This window comes from Myotis myotis, unplaced genomic scaffold (assembly GCF_014108235.1).
Source record: "Myotis myotis isolate mMyoMyo1 unplaced genomic scaffold, mMyoMyo1.p scaffold_m19_p_13, whole genome shotgun sequence".
Lineage (NCBI taxonomy): Eukaryota > Metazoa > Chordata > Mammalia > Chiroptera > Vespertilionidae > Myotis > Myotis myotis.
Window position 1 is genome coordinate 14662992 of NW_023416317.1, and position 16850 is coordinate 14679841.

The following is a 16850-nucleotide window of genomic DNA, read 5'->3' on the forward strand; positions in this document are numbered from 1 at the left end:
GATTTGATTTTTAAACTGATAAAAACTGGCCTTAAAAAAAAACACTGGTCTTAATGTATTGTAGGTAACTATTCTTGACTAGATGTTGACCAATTAAAAAATAAATTAAACTGGATTTCTGTTCTAAAAACAAAAATCTCTCTCTCTTTTTTTTTCTTCAAAGCTTCAAAGTTAGTTTCCATAGTTCCAGCTGAAATCATTTAACCCGTCTTCTTTTGCCCTTCACCCTGAGGGAAGGATTGAGCAAGATTGCGTTTTCATAGGGGGCAGCCATCGAGTGAAGTGGTTAGGAACTTGGGTTTGAGGGTCAGACTGAGCTGTGTTTGAATGGCCGCTTGTGAGTCAGCGGACCTTGGACCAGTGACTCATCCTCTAAACCTCACTTTCCTCATCTGTAAAATGAGAACTTCCCAGGGAATCCTGGAGATGAAATGGGCATGCAGAGGGCGCCACAGATCAAGGGCCCACAGCTCACTGGCGGCGGCAGCAGCCTCTGTTTTGCATAGATATTCCTCGAGTGGAAGCTTGGATGACCAGCCCTGTCAGTGGTCTGCTGGGAGGTCACTTTCCTTTTAGGAAACACCCACCCAGTTTCCCAGGGATTCGCATTGGCACTGGGCACTATTTTTAAAAAAACAACAACACAAAAGCTGTTCCAAACTCACTGCTACGCTTCACGTTCATTCCTGCCAGGTAGGATGAAAAATATCTAGTGTGGTTTTCAACTGTTTCCATAAAGACTTTCACACAGCAGGTGGGGTTTGGGCTCTGGGTAGAGGCACCCTGGTCACAGGAAATGAGGAGCATGTCATCTGTCCTCAAGGCCAGCTCCCAGCTGACAGGCTTCATCAGGAAATCTTAACCACTGGGGAGGACACAGACCCAGGGAAGGTGAGGATGCCCTATTCATTAGCAGGGCACTTTAATTACAAGTGGATCCTGTGATAGAAATGTGGGGAAACTCCATAGCGTGATGGATATGAGTTGGAGAAGAATTAGACAACTAAAAATGACCCCTGATGCTCTTGGATTGTCAGTAAGTATTTACTGAGACTAGACTCCAGCTAGCATTTTTCCTCCTGGGTTTAAAAAAAGAAGAGAAAGGCATGTAAGAAACTTCTACTTCAGTTTGACCAACTCATTTACAATCCTAACATACAGGCAGTAATTGTCAGTCAGCAGAAGGGGTGTAGGGAAGCAGGCAATCTCACTGGGGAGTTTGGCAGACTAGGAGGAGGGCAGTACTGGGAGGTAGCCATCCAATGAATCTTCGATGCTGGCTGGTAACCCACCACCACTTCCCAGGTGTGCCTTTAAGGGAGAACATTGACTATTGGCCACTGGAAGATGCTGGGGGAGGAGACAAGAGGGGCTATGGATTCCAGAGTGAGAGTGACAGGGCTCGAATGTTGGAAGAACAGCTTCTACTTTTTTACCCCCTGCCTCAGTCTCCACTGTCCTTCTGCCTCTGCAATCTTGGTTTCCTTCAGGGTTCCCACCTAGCTTAGGAAATGAGCAGCACTGTGGTTAAAAGCCAAGTCCTTGCTGAGTAAAAGCCTTGGGACTCGCTCCTGGCTCTGCCACTCACACTACTGGCTGTATGACCTTAGGCAAGGTTCTTACCCCCACTGAGCCTCAGTTTCCTGCTTTGTGAAATGGGTCTATTAATAATACTAACTTAAGAGAAGTCAAGGAAATCAGGCACTGACAGCACTTTGGCACAGCTTGGCATGAAGTCATCCTCAGTGTTATTGCTATTACATTGTTTATGTTAGAAAAGGAGGTTGTATATCCTGGGAAGCCAGTGTGGGGATGGCGGGGAGGGCTTTCAACTCAGGTAGATTTGACTTTGAATTTCAACTCTGCCAATTAATTGCTGGGTATGACTTGGGGCAAGTCACTCCACTTCTCTGAACACCTGCCTCCACTTCTATAAAATGGAGTGATGGGGGTTGCTATACCAAATAAATGAGTGAGTGAGTGAGTGAGTGAGTGAGTGTGTTTTCCTATTTATGTGTGCATGTTCCTGCTAATGTTCCAGCCCCCGGCATGGGGTAACTCCATGCCTTTGGTGCCTCCTTCACACCCAGGGGTCCCCATTGTCTACATAGCACGTCCTTCTCTACTTGTCAGGCAGTCAGAAGAATCACAGCTGGGTCAGGTGGGACGATTTCTCTGTTTCTAGAGAATTGCTAGAGTCTGAGTAGGAAGGGGCCCTGGCAGCATGTAATTTAGTAATTCAGGAGGCTTTGCAGGCTCAGGCAGCCCCCTTGCATCCCAATTCTGCTTTGCAAATTCAGGAGCAGCCCAGAGCCTGACTCCTAAATTGCGTAGCAGAAGGAGGAAGTGCCTGCCAGGTAAATGAGCCTTTCCCTCCACCCCTGGGGGCCCTTGGGGAACCTTGTCCAGGGAAATTGTTGCCTCGTTAGACGCCCTGTAGTTTCCCCTATGGATGGCCTGCGCTGGAAAACTCCTGGGAACTTTGCCCCTTTCTGCCACAGGGGTACTTTACCGCAGGAATAAATAACTTTTTTCTTTTACCACAAAACTGCCTTTGTTTCTCCTGGAAACTTTTATTGGCACCCCTTAGCACCGACTCTCCAATGGCTTAACCACATTTTTCACACACAAAAAAACGTAACAGTCAAATGACAGGTTTGTATTTACTTCTTTTCTTTTGAGTCAACTGCCATTGTCTATTCATCTTCCCTCTTGTGTCTTTGTAATTGAAATGAGCCGCCAGTGACTGGGGACTAGAGCTGGCTCTCTGAGGCTTCTGCCTCCTTTGTGGATGGTGTGATTCACTCTTTTTCAAATTCACAGGCTTCTGAATTTTAATAGACTGTAGATAATGATACATCCGGCTGCATATTAATTGCTGAGAGTTAGAAATAACACATAATCACTGTGTTTCAAGGTTGCAAATGTATAGCACTGAGAGCCAGTGTTTTTTATGAGCCTTTGGAAAAATCCATTGTTCGTGGGCATTTTTTAATTCCTGTGATTAAAAATGTGGTACAGAATGAAAACTACTATCTCTCAAATAAAGTTAATGTTGTGTTCTGCATGTTCAATTTCGTGAACAGCACGCCTTGCACGTTATTTTTTCTGCTTCCCGTTCATAGGTCAGTGAGTGGTAAGATACTAGCTGAAAGCCACACACAGGAAAGTTAAAATTTTTTATTTTATTCCCAATTCAATCAGTCACTTGTGCTGTGTGACTGGTAGCTTTTTCCATTTTGAATAATCAGGTTTCAGTGTATTCTGTTCTCAGCTGAGAGCAGGCTGTTCTAAAACACCCAGATGCTGTGTTCTGGGTCCTAAGTGCAAGCGCGTGCCGCTGAGGATGTGCGTGGACCAGTGATCTGAGGAATGCGGTGTGCTAGGAGAGAAGGCCAGGTGCTACCAGGGAGCACGGCACGGCAAGTGTATTTTGTGTTTCATCTCTTCAAGGCTTGTTTGCTCAAAGTCATTGTTCTCAGAAACAGAAGCTGTCTGGTGAACATGCAATGCGAGTCCATGTTCTACTGCAGACCCGGGGTCCTTGGTCAGATGTCCCTGTAGGTCTTAGCCAGCAGCTGAATGTGGGATCCCTGTCCCAGCCGAGTCCTCAGTCCGATGGCAGACCTGGCTGTCAGCGTTGCTTGCCTGAGATGTGTTTGATTGAACCAGATTCCGCTGGAACAGGCTGTTCTTCCTTTGGGACATTGAGATTAAGATCTAGGCATCCTTTGTCATCTCTGTACTTTTTCCCCCCCCTCTTCTGGGAAGTTAAGAGAATGCTAAGCTTCGAGGAATGACAGGTGGATGAGAGATAGAGAACATGTCAGTGGATCTGTGTCGTTCTTTCTGGAAGCCAAAGGTAACATGTTATTTGGAGGAGACCTTCCACCTTGAACATCTGCAGGGGTTGAATGCATATCATTGAGTCAGTCAGTATCAGTGAGTTCCTATCACTGCCTAATCCCTGATAGTACTGGGAACAGGCAAGATCGGAGACCAGTTTTTCTAGCCTGTAATACAGCAATGTGGGGTGCAGTGGGAGGGGTGGAGGCAGACCGCCTCAAGCCCCACTTACTTGGGTTTCCCTCCCCCACTCAGGTTCTGATTTTGGGATTTCAAGGCTAAAGTTTTTCTCTCCTCAGGACATAGCCTTGGATCCTGCCAAACCACCCCCCCCCCCCCCCCCTGTTTTGCTCTATCTAGCCAGAGCTTGGCTAAACAGACAGTAAAGGTGCAGGAAGAAAGGGAAGGCAGGAATGTGAAATCAAAATGCTGGTCTCCCAGCTGCAGGGCCTCGGTGGTCAGAGCATGTCTTTGGTGAGATGGTGGCAGGTGACTTGGGGCTCCAGCGTTGTCCCTGGGAGGCCAGGGGAAATCCAGAGCAGAATGGACAGGGCAGGAGGGAAGGCTGGGCCACTTATGGGGCAGGTTTTTCCAGACACATGGCAGGCATGATCTCTTGTCAGCTCCCCAGCAACACTGTGAGGGAATAGGAGAGTCACCCCCACTTCACTGGGGAGACAGAGCCCTTGGAGGTTACATTTTTTGGCTCAAAGTCAGGGTGTTGAGACCATAGGATATTGTGCTCAGAAAGGTTGTCTCCTATTTTACCCTTAGGTCCTATGCAGAGATTCAACATTCTCTGAGCCATAGTGATAAGAACTTTGTCACTTGCTACAGGAGGTGTTTTCTTCAGGAGTATTGCTAAGTGTCTGTACACAATAGTTCCCGAACCCTGAGCAGGGGTGGAATGCCCAGTGGCATTGTTCTCTCCCCCCACCCCCCACCCCCTTCCATTCCAGCCCAAAAGGGAAGCCAGGGAAGCCCTTTTACAGAGATAAACAAGTACAGCATTGATATCCCACCTCAAGGTTTCCAAGAAGTCAATAGGAAATGACCCGACTGCGAAACCCCAGAACTGCAGGGCCTTCCTCTGGGCCCTGTGGCTGTGATTAGGCCACCACTGCCACCTCCAGGGCCTTTGTTGGCATCCTCCCCCCAGGGGTGCGCAGCTTTGGCCCCGTTTTCCAGACCTGGGGATGGTTGTGGCATAGTGGTCACATCCTTCCTGTGGCATTCTTGCCCCAAATGCATAGCCTCAATCTATTCATGAGAACACATCTTCTGGGCCCAAGGCTGGCCTTCCTGGAAGCCCCAGGCACTGCTGGCAGCCCTCACTTTTCAGAAGGTCAAACTCTTGAAGTGCTTACAGCTCTGATCAGCTGGCCCTGCTGCCTCAACAGAGGAAGAGCTATGCTTGCCTTTCAGAGGCAGATGTGAGCCAGGGACCGCAGAGAGGGCTAAATATTCCACTTCCTCTTTCTCCGAAGGTCTGTAGTGCCACGTCTGGGCATGACCAAGATGAGTTTCAGGCAGTGGGCTGGCATTTGCTAAAAGGAACTTATTCGGGTGTGGGTATGCATGTCTCCTTCTGCCCAAGGTTAAGTAATAGTAACATCCTGTGCAAGAGAACTTGAATGTGGTTTTCTACTAAACTCCAATATTTAGGGCTATTTATTGGATGTGTTTAATCTTGGGCCAATTTAACCAGTAGCAGACTAATAAAATAACAACTTTGGGCATGTTGCCAGGACAAATGTTGACTTACCCTTACAATGTTGACTGAAATGAATAACTTTGAAAGTAATTGAGGAGTGAAACCTTAGCCAAAAATACAGTGTCTGAAACAGTGGTTCTGTTTTATTTTACTGGCACTGCTAAGAGATTACACTCCATAAGCTAGGCTGCTGCTGCCTGCTGCAGCTCTCAGAGTCCTACCTTTTTTTTTTTTTAATCCTCACCGAGGGTATTTTTCCATTGATTTTTAGAGAGAGTAGAAGAGAGAGGGAAAGTCAGAGAGAAAAATTGATGTGAGAGAAACACATCAATTAATTGCCTCCTACACAAGCCCTGATCAGGGCCCTGGCCAGGGAGGAGCCTGCAACTGAGGTATAGGCCCTTGATCAGAATCGATCCCAGGACCCTTCAGTCCTCAGGCTGACGCAGTATCCACTGAGCCAAACTGGCTAGGGCTCAGAGTCCTACCTTTTACTGAGTTATTTCCCAAGGTTCTTTTCTTTCTTTTTTTTTTTTTCAGCCTACAAACCATCATTCAGGAAAAATGAATTTCCCTGTGGAAGACAAGTAGGATAGGTTACTTTTCCAATGTAGAAGAAATTCAATGATAATGAGCAGAATAAAGATAATAATGTGCTTGAGGTCTTCCCTCAGAAACAAAATGGCACGCCCTCTGAAAGTTTGTAGTAGCATTAAGTGTTTCTCTAGGGTATGTGTACTGGATGAAATCCATCTAGCTCACTCCACACCCCACCTTTCCTTCATTTTGTCATTCGGTTTATACAAACACTAGAGAGCTATACTGTTTTTCTAGCATGTTTTGGACTTGCAGGAAACAGGGAAGGCCTGGAGGAAATGATGCCAGGATGACCACAGAAACTGTCATGAAGTACGATTTCTTTCAACCCTCATTTTCTTCCTTGCACTATACGGGAGGCTGTGTTTGGGCAGGGACTGAGCAGGCTTTCAGAGGTTCATGCCAGCATTGTCTGAGCTCAGTCATATATCCCCCCAATGCCTCTCCCTTAATCAAAGCTGCCCTAAAAATGACCACCAGATAGACTGACCTTGACCAGATGCTGGAGATGCTGACCGGACTCTTTAGTGCTGACTGACTGTCCCAGGCAAAGAGAAACTCACTATGCAGGAATAAGTGTAATTTCTCCAACCTTGATGTGTTCAGTGGTGTGGCCCTGGGGGTTGATGGTTTGATCTTGTGGATTTTCCCAGACCATCTTGTGACACCTCCATCATATGCTTTTCAGCATTTCCACGGGCGGGGGGCGGGGTGGGGGCGGGGGGCTAGAGAAATTATCAGATCTTAAACACAGCAATCCAACACCCTGTCTGCAGCAACATGGCCATGGGACTGAACTAACTCAGCGTGTTCTGAGATGTCATTTAGCCAGGCTCTCCTTATTTCCCATTAGCAAATAAAGATACCCCCCCCCCCCCCCCCACAAACCAGCACTTGTTTTTTCTTTTAAAGAAGGAAGGAAATTGGGATGTTTTCCTTAAAGGGTCCGGTAGGGAGAGAGTTGGGCCATATTATCAAAGAGGAAATCAGATCTCCCTTGGGTGCTGGAGCAAGGCAGCCTGACTCCTGGAGAAAATAAACAGAGGGGAGTGGCCTCCGTCTTTGAGGGGAGCCAAGACAAAGGTATCAGGCTCCCTCGGGAGCTGTTCCGGGTGGTTTATCAACGTCCACAGCGCATGTAGTCCTTTGTTGGAATCACTGATTAGCATCTCTTGGGGAAAATTATAGGTCTGGATTTGAAGATCTTCTGCTCACCTTATGGGTTAGAGGTCGATAATTCTGAAATGGCTTTGGCCTAATCAGTGAAGCCAGGTTTCCATTAGATTTGGGACTCATTTTTTTCTTTTTAATTTCTGGGAACAGATGCCAGAGGAAAGAGAACAGAAAAAAATATTTTTTATGGAAATTTTGGAGTTAGAAACCATTATTTCTTTATTGTTTTTTTCCCTATTTTCTAAATAAATAAATAAATTGATATAAGGTGAAGAGTCACTTTCAGGCTCCAGAGAAGCTCCCCTTCCTGTTTCTGCAGCCCCACTGCTCTGCTCAGGCCTCCTCATTGCTGCCTCTCTGCCCTGCAGCCACTGGGGATGCCCTGCCTGATGCCCACATGCCCCACTCCTTGCCCGCTGCAGCCAACACCGACTCTCCTAAGCACTCTGCCTGGATCAACCTCTGGCTCCCCCTGTTCACTGGGAGATGCTCTTCCTAGTGCACCTGTCAGTGAAGCCCACTTTAAAAGGATGCACATAGTCACAAAGTATCTCTTCCAATATCTGTATTCATTACAAAGGAAGGGCAGCAGTTCTCCCTTATCCACGGTGCAATTTCAGTTACCTGCTGTCTACCACACTCCAAAATATTAAATGGAAAATTCCAGAAACAAACAGTTCATAAGTTTTAAATTGCACACTGTTCTGGGTGGTGTAATGAGATCTCGTGCTGTGCTGCTCAGGACATGAATCATCCCTTTGTCCAACAGATTCATGCTGTTTATGCTCCCTGCCCATTAGCCAGTTAGTAGCATCTCAGTTATCAGATCACCTCTCAGGGTACCGCAGTGCTTGTGTTCAAGTCACCCATACTTTACTTACTAATGGCCCAAAACACAAGAGTAGTGATATTGGCAATTCAGATATGCCAAAGAGAAGCCATCAAGTGCGTCCTTTAAGTGAAAAGTGAAATTTCTCTATGTAAGGAAAGAAAAAAACTTATATGCTGAGGTTGCTAAACTCTGCAGTAAGAACAAATCTTCTGTGAAATTGTAAAGAAGGAAAAAGAACATTGTGTTAGTTTTGCTCAAACTGCAAAAGTTATGGCCACAGTGCATGCTAAGTGCTTAGTTAAGATGATAAAAACATAAAACTTTATCATAGATATGTATGTTTAGGAAAAACACATCGTATATATAGTTCAGTACAGTCCATTTCAGGCAGCCACTGGGTGTCTTGGAACATTTTCCCCGAGGGTGGTGGGGGTGGCTACTGTGCTAGTAACTTTACAATCGAGAAATCTGACGACACACCTGTATTCCTTTCCCAGGGCTGCTCTAACCAAGCACCACATGCTGGTGACTTCGAATAACAGAAATTTATTTTTCATGGCTCTGGGGACTAGAAGTCCAGAGTTAAGGTCTCAGCACAGCCATGATCCCTCTGAAACCCGTGGGAGAATCCTTTCTTGCCCTCCTAGCTCCTGGTGTTAGCTGTCAGTCTTTGGTGTTCTGTGTGTTGTAGATAAATCACTCTAGCTGCTCTCGTTGTGATCGCCTGGCATTCTTCCTGTGTGTCTCTGTCTAAATTTCCTTTCTTTTAAGGACACCAGTGATTGGATTTAAGTCCCACTGTAATCTAGTGTGGCTTGATTACCTCAGCAAAGATCCTATTTCCATATAAGGTTATATTCATAGGTTCGGGGGGTAGAACTTCAGCACATCTTTTGGGAGGGACACAGTTCAACCCATTACACCACTTTATCCAACAGGTCAGAGTTAACATCAGCAGCAATAGCATATAGTGACATAATGCACCCCGATGTGATGCACCGAGAAGGGCATATCACTCTGTTGTTAGCTCGTTCTTATTTAATAATGCTAGAGCTCCTCAATTACTCTGAGGTTGGAACTTCCTTTTTAGCATGAAGGTGATGAAAGCATCCTAGAGGGTTACTGGGTGGGTGAAATGTAACCCCTGGGAACTGCACACCTCCTGTTACACAGATGGAGCTCTCCATAACCCTTCCCTGGTATTTCCAAGCACCGGAAAGGCATGTTTTTATGACTCCAGCAACTCATGGGCAAAAGCATCTGCTGCTGGCACACTTGATTCTCCTCTCCCTTGCTCCTGGCCAGATGCAGAGCAGCCAGGAGCAGTGCTGCCTTGCAGTAGAACAGTCTAAATCCCGCACATGTGGCTATGCTCCTGGGCCCTCTGGGCTGTGTTTATGGCCCAGTGAAGGTAGTCTTGGGGCAGCCACAACTATGGTGTGGCTCCCAGCCCCACTCAGACTGCAACGATGAGGTGCAGGGAGAATGAGTGGGCGTTTCCTTATGTCATGCCTATTAGAATGGAATTATTTTTGAAGGAGTAAAAAAATTGTGCTAGTCCTGGCCAGTGTGGCTCAGTTGGTTGGGCACATCCTATGCACTGAAAGGTTGCTTGTTCGATTCTCAGTCAGGGCACATGCCCTGATTGATGAAAAAAATATGACCTTCATGCCTTTCTTCATTCTCCCCTTCCTCCTACCCTCTCTTCTTTTTTCCCTTTATTTTTCTCCCTTCCTTGTCCTCTGAAAAAGGAAAAAAACATTTGATAAAAGTTAATATGGATTCATGATAACAATTCACAGCAAACTTAGCATGAAGGGAACTTTCTCTACTTGAAAAGGGGTGTCTTGTCCATGCTCTCAAGAAACATAATACTTAAGGATGAAAGCTTCATAATAATCACTTCTGGCCAAGACCGGTTTGGCTCAGTGGATAGAGCGTCGGCCTGCGGACTGAAAGGTCCCAGGTTCGATTCTGGTCAAGGGCACGTACCTTGGTTGCGGGCACATCCCCAGTGGGAGGTGTGCAGAAGGCAGCTGGTCGATGTTTCTCTCTCATCGATATTTCTGACTATCTCTCTCCCTTCCTCTCTGTAAAAAATCAATAAAAATATATTAAAAAAAAATAATCACTTCTGATTCAGGAATTAGACTAGTGTACACACTAGCTCACCTTGTAATCAACAATATATAGGTGGTCCTAGCCAGTGCAATAAGACAAGAAAAACAGAAAGCTATAAGGCTGGAAAAGATGCAACAGAACTATGTTGTTATTCAGAAAGTGCTGCCTACACAAAACATGCAATGCCTTTTACTTTTCTTCTCTTTTAAACTTATTTAGTGCGCTGCCCTTCTGCTCTGTCTTGAAGTTGCATGGTGAGGGTGGTGTCTGCACTTGAAACAGGACACCTTGCTCCTAGGTTTAGCATTGACCCTGCCCAGCTTGGTCTGGCCTTGGAATTGTTGGACTCAGAAGCCTCTGCAAGTCGTATTCTGTCATCTCTCTGTAAAGCCCGGAAGCAACCCTGGTAGTGCGTTTGCTAGTTCTGAGTAGAGCTATTTACCAAGACTCTGGAAACATTTTCCCTGAGGGCTCTTTTTAGACAGCCGTTAAAGGTAGCTGGAGACATACTGACTAAATGGAAAAGAAAAATCAAATTAGGCCAAGATTTTTTTTTAATCGCCTATTTTCACTGAAGCCCTCCAAGAGCACACCATAATTCATATTTTACTCATGTGGGTCATGCATAAAACCTCCTCCATAGACCCAGTAGCCTGTAAATGTTCTTGTTTTAAAATCGCACCTGCCTGCTTTGCTGGATCGCAGCACTAAGTCACGCAAACGTAGTTTCTGGTTCAGTTGTTTGTTACTTGGGAATGAGACCTGCAGAGAGCAGCCCGATGTTTACTTCCACATGGTCAGTGCCTTAGGAAGGGAGCTTTCATTGCAGTCTCATTAGCAGCACTGCACAGCCTGCAGCGGAGCTGGCGTTTGCATCCGTTTGCATCATGCGTACGTTCTGTCGCTGCACAGAAAACGCCCATCCAACTGGGTCCGGTGAAAGGACAGCAAAGTCAGCAGAACCGTAGAAAAGATGACACAGCAGTGGAACAGAGCTGAGTCTTCCCCTATCCCGCCGCGCGTGCAGTGCTCCCTGACCCCTTTTAAAGCGAGAGAACTCAATTGGCATGTGCCCTTCCATCTCCCCATTCTGACGTAGACTCTGTGGCCCAGCCGCTTTAGCCATTAAAGAAACAGAGGCCCAGGAGTCTCCAGGTTCTGAGGTGGGTGCAGGATTACTGGAGACCAAGCCCTGGCCCCCACCCCAGGAAATCTCTCACCTCACTTGCTGCAGTGCAGTTCATGCCACCAAAGGTGGTAATATCACTATGCTGGCATTGCCAGCCTAAGGCAGCACCCACCTAGAGGAGTTCAGGGGGTGCTCAAGAGTGTGTGTGTGTGTTTTCATTATGCCAGTGATGCAGCTCTTACGTAAAGCATATTTTTAAAAGCCTCCTCTGAGGACAGATGCTCAGGAGCCAGGACTTGGGCGGAGAGCATCCTGAAGGGCACTGTCACCTGGAAGCAGGGGGCTATTGGATCTTTCTCTCAGCCACTCCAGGAATTAGAATGCGAGGTCTCTTTCGCTGAGAGATTTATCTTTTGCGTTTTGGAACTGAGCCTTCCCGGTGTTGGGAGAGTTTCCCGCTGTCTGCTCAGCTCAGCAAGCCGAGAAGCTGGAGAGGTAGCCAGCAGCCTGGATTCATTCTCTGTCTTGGAAAAGTGCTTTACTGCTTCGAGAAACCGTGACATCACTCCTGGCCACATTGTAGAATTGTTCTTATTTTTGTATTTAAATGCCAGAAAAGTTGGGTCTGTGTCAAAGAAGGCTTCTGGTTTCCGAGGCTGGCAAGGGCATAAAATGACATTTGGCAGAATTCCAAATCCAGACGAGATTTTCCCAAGCACCTACTATGTTCAGGACACCCTACAGGGACGTCCTGGAGAAGCGGAATTTCTGGCTTACCCCTCAAAACTCTGAGAGAAAGCGATGGCTGAAAAAGAAAGATGAGCATCTTGAGACTCCCTGTGGAAATGATTGAGGTTCGCCACCACGCTTGTCACTCTTGGCCTTTTCCGTTAAAACCTGGTGTGTTCATGTGCTGTCCAGCGCCCACCGCAGGTCAGATGGAGCTTAGGAAGACAAGGGTAACTGTTCTCTTTGTCCTTGCAGGATGTTTTGTCTGTCATCTCTGTCTTTCAGTCTGCTGTTTGATTTCTGTAATTCTTGTCTGCAAAGTCACTGGAACGGTTGGCTCCCTCTCCCCCATCAGCTTGGTTTGGGGTAACGTGCAGTTTTGACAGTGTTTTATGTGGAGGTGATGGAGGTGATTTTCAAAGCTTACGGTTGTATATAATACAAAAACCGGTGCCCATGGCAGGGTTTTCTCTTTGTGCCTTTTCTTCTGCTGTCTGATTATTCTTTGTAAGTATTAAGGTGTACATTTCAAATATACTGAAGATGCAAATATGCTTTTTTAAGAGCCCAGGAATAGAAGAACTTCTTTAAGTTTTTTTAAAAATTTAATTAACTAAAAGATTCCTTGTGCTTTAGAAAATCCATTGCATAAAGAAATGTGGAGAGTGGCTTTAGGCAAGGTGAAGGAAAGGTTTTTCAAAAGAAAAAGCCAGAAGTATCAAAGGCAGCCGCCTGACAAGGTCATTGGATGGGGAATCTGAGGCAGCTTTTCTCTCAGGAGGGTTTGGGAAGGATGATCTTACTGAGTTAAAAACTGGCAGATATTGGGAGTGGGGGCAGGGAGCAGATCTGGGCCCATGAGCTGTGCGCTCAGAGGCTGCTTCTGTTGACATCTGGCTGCCACTGCCCCTTCGGGCGCCTAAGCCAGGTCACCTCCGCGCAGCTGGGGTGAGAGAGGGCACTGTTTGCATTTCACAGATCCATGTGCAGCTCATGAGTGGGGAGGACTTGTGGTGGAGTTATGTTTTCTTCATAATTGACGACATTTTCATTTCTTCCTTCTTTTTTTTTTGTTTTGATCTACAGGAGCCAAGTAATAAACGGGTCAAACCCCTTTCCAGAGTCACATCACTAGCAAACCTCATCCCGCCCGTGAAGGCTACACCGCTAAAGCGCTTCAGCCAAACCCTGCAGGTAAGGAGGGCGCAGTGGGCTCCTGTTTGCAGAAAACCATGTGCGGGAAGGGCATTGCTGTTTTACCGAGAATCTGCCCTGGTTTCAGACTGACCTGAATCAAGGTTTATTTCAACAGAAGGGAGCAAGGCAGTGGACCGAAAGGAAGAGAGAGGTATTTCAACTTGTAAACTGGGGTGAGGCGGTGTCCTTTGAGAGGGGTAACTTGAAGAGTCATCTCTGTCCAGTCTTTTCTCACAATTGTGTTTCCGAGTTGTGTGGCCCGTTCAGACGCCCTCTGACAGGTTTCATGCTAACATGTCTCCGGGCCTTCTAAGGATGCGAGTCCGAGAGCAAGAGAGCCTCATGGTGCAGGTCGGGATCTGCAAATGATAGCCCATGGGAAAAGATTCAGCCCACCTTCTGTCTCCTTACGGCCCACGAGCTAGGAATGTTTTTTACTTTTTTGAATGGCTGGGGGAAAATTAAAAGAGGAATTATATTCCCCCACACATGAAAATGGTATGAAATTCTAATTTCAGTGTCCGTGAATAAAGTTGTGTTGGGACACAGGTATGCCCAATGTATATGTCCTGCTTTTGTCTACGGCTGCTTTTGTACTTTAGTGGCAGAATCTAGTTGTGACAGAGACCATATTGCCCACAAGGTCAAAAGTATTTGCTATCTGGTCCTTTGTAGGAAATGTTTGCTGACCCCTGGCTTAGAACAGGGGCCCCAGAAATGAAGTGTCTCAGCTCTGACTTCTGCTCTGTCACTCAAGTACTTTGTCACCTTGGGCAGATGACGTGACATCTCTAGGTCTTGCTTTTATTCCTAATGGATAAACTGGAGTTGATGCCACCAGCTCCTTTATAGCATTGTTGTAAATATTTACAAGATAGTACATTTTTTTAAAATATATTTTATTGATTTTTTACAGAGAGGAAGGGAGGGAGTAGAGAGATAGAAACATCAATGAGAGAGAAACATCGATCAGCCGCCTCCTGCACACCCCGTGCTGGGGATGTGCCCGCAACCAAGGTACATGCCCTTGACCAGAATTGAACCTGGGACCCTTCAGTCTGCAGGCAAACGCTCTATCCACTGAGCCAAACTGGCTAGAGCAAGATAGTGCATTTAAAGGGCTTGGTATAGTGCCTTGATCCTTAGTTAGCAATCACTAATTTACTAATTAGTTAGCCAGGAAGTAAATATTATCTACTGTAATAATTCTTTGGTTAACAAGTGGTGGTAGTTGTTCTTGTTCTTAAACTCCTGATAAAGTTTATCTTTTAAAGTGAAAACTGAGATTTGTCCAGGCCTCCAACCCAATTTGATCATCATAAACGCCCTCTTGTAGACTGACGCCCGCAAAAGTCACGCCATGAGAAGGCTCATCTTGTTTAGCCGAGAAGTAGACTTGAGTCTGCCTTTTCTCACTTGTCCTGAACACTTTTCTTTGTAGTATTTTTTTCTTGACTTTGTGAGTCATTAGGAAAATTGTGGACTGGAACCCAAGGCTTGTCCCATGCTTTGATAATCTGTGACTTGAGAACGATTTGAGTCTCTCTCATCCCCTCCTGTCGTTGCTTCCACACCGTTCAGCCAATGTGCTATGACACCGAGTAGCCCAAGCTGTTCTCGCCACTTCCCTAGAGATGCCGCCCCTCTCTGGTGCTTCTCCCCTGACGGGCCCACTCCTCTGTTAACTCTGCTCACAGTGTCTTCTGAATGAATACCTCAGCACATAATTACCTATAGGTTTGGCTCTGGTTCGATTGGTGCTGGGGCCTCTGGGTACCCCAGGTCCCCTTTGTGGGAGAACAGAGGAGGAAAAAAGAAGGTTGTCTGGAGGAGGCAGATGAAGGGCTTTGAAGCTAGTGGAGAAAAATGTGTTTACCTTCTCTCCCCCGTGACCAGCCCCTCAGCCCTCTGGCCAAGTTCATGGCAGGCTTCCTCTGGAAGATTCATCACTGCCCTAGTCCTGCACATCTGGTCTTTTGCTGAGTTCTGCTTTTTGGAAATTCTTTTGCTTGTCTACTGCTATTTCACCCTTTCCTTTCCATCCCAGTGACTGTGGTTCAAGTTCATTCACTCTGTAGTTATTTCCCCCCCTTGATTATGAACCCTCCCCCCCATGTTGCCAGCATCTCTTCCCATTGTCTCTCCTAGGACAGTCCACCCTCTGCTCAAGGAAGGGCCTCACTCATCCCCTTGTCATGCACCAGGCCCTACTTCCTGAGCTCATGTTGCTTACATTCTAGATGGAGTTGCTTTCTGACAACTTCATGGCCTACATCTGGCCCCCAAGTTGTGTTTTGTTTGGCCGCACAGTGTTTTGAGCTAACAATTAAAAATCAAAACAATCTATGTAAGGACCTGGCCTTCTGACTCCTCTTGAGGAATGAACGTGAGCTACAGGCTTGGTGGTGCTGGGCCTCTGTTTCCACATGGCAGTAAGGAGCTGTGCCTGAGTAGCCTGCCAGCGGTAATCTGCAAATGTCCCCATTGTCATACCCCATTGTCATACCTTCAAAATCTTTTCTTTGGCTTCCCAGGCAACCTCTATTTCTTTTCTTCTGTTTCTGCTCTATGCAGAACCTACCATGGAACGCTGCAGGAAATATTTGATCGTCTTGACAATTTGCATTGATCAAGAGAACTGGGGCAGAAAGAAGTCAAGCCATGTCTGAAATGCAATAGACGAGGCCAAGCAAGGATGAGAAAGCCAGACCCCAGGGAGGAATTTGACATGTGGAGATTAGTCTCTAAAACCTCAAATATTTTTTGTAGCAAAGTCATTTTTATTTATTTTTTTAAAATATCCTGGTGAATAGCTACCTCCAGGCTCCATTTATGGGCAGAAACAACCCAGCAGAGTTATGCATAATAGTCATGCACATAGACACAGAGAGAACTTGAACAATGTGTTTATGCTGTGAGTGCGTCCTTGAGGGGTCAGCAAGTGGAAATAGGCTCCTGTGGTTGTATGCAGAGTTAGACAGCCATGTTTGCAGGGGGGTCTGTGAAGTACAACCAGATATTTCTAGCAGTCACCTTGGTGCATGCAGTGCAAGTTCTGCAAAATTATTTCCACTCCTAGCATCTCAATAATCTCATGTCGTTATGCTTCCCGCACCAGCTAGAATGGGAAAGGATGCTGATGTAGCCTGAGGAGCAGGGAGGAGGAGGGGGAAGGGGAAGTCCCAAAGGGGGTGCTCAGTGACCCAACCTCATATCCTTCCTCATTTTGCCTACTGTGGCCTTGATGCCTATTCTAAAAGGAGAGGAACAGAGAACAAGGAGTGTAGGGGCTGCCTCTCAGCATTCATTTCTTACCCATGTGTGTATATATTTATACCTTTTCTCCTTCCAAAAGCAACTCAAGGCTGTGATTGAGCAGCCTGATTCTCTGCTACAGTACCCCTCGCCGCTGGTTCCTGGCACCTTAGAGCTATATATATCCCTTTGGATGTCCAGTTGTGTCTCTCATGTTGGGCTCCTTTCATTATAGGAGAAGGGATGAGTGAGGCTCA

General features: G+C 46.4%; 1 protein-coding gene across 8 annotated transcripts in view; it reads left to right on the forward strand.

Annotated features, from left to right (window-relative positions):
* The window catches only part of ARHGEF3 (Rho guanine nucleotide exchange factor 3), a 260452-nt gene that overhangs the window by 206034 nt on the left and 37568 nt on the right, over positions 1 to 16850 (forward strand). For 6 of the 8 annotated variants that reach the window (XM_036331844.1, XM_036331841.1, XM_036331845.1 and 3 more), the window contains 2 exons: positions 13228 to 13335; positions 13454 to 13489. In XM_036331844.1, coding sequence (XP_036187737.1) covers positions 13228 to 13335; positions 13454 to 13489 — 144 coding nt within the window. The remainder of the gene's footprint in view (positions 1 to 13227; positions 13336 to 13453; positions 13490 to 16850) is intronic. The other 2 variants (XM_036331846.1, XM_036331848.1) reach the window with 1 other exon arrangement.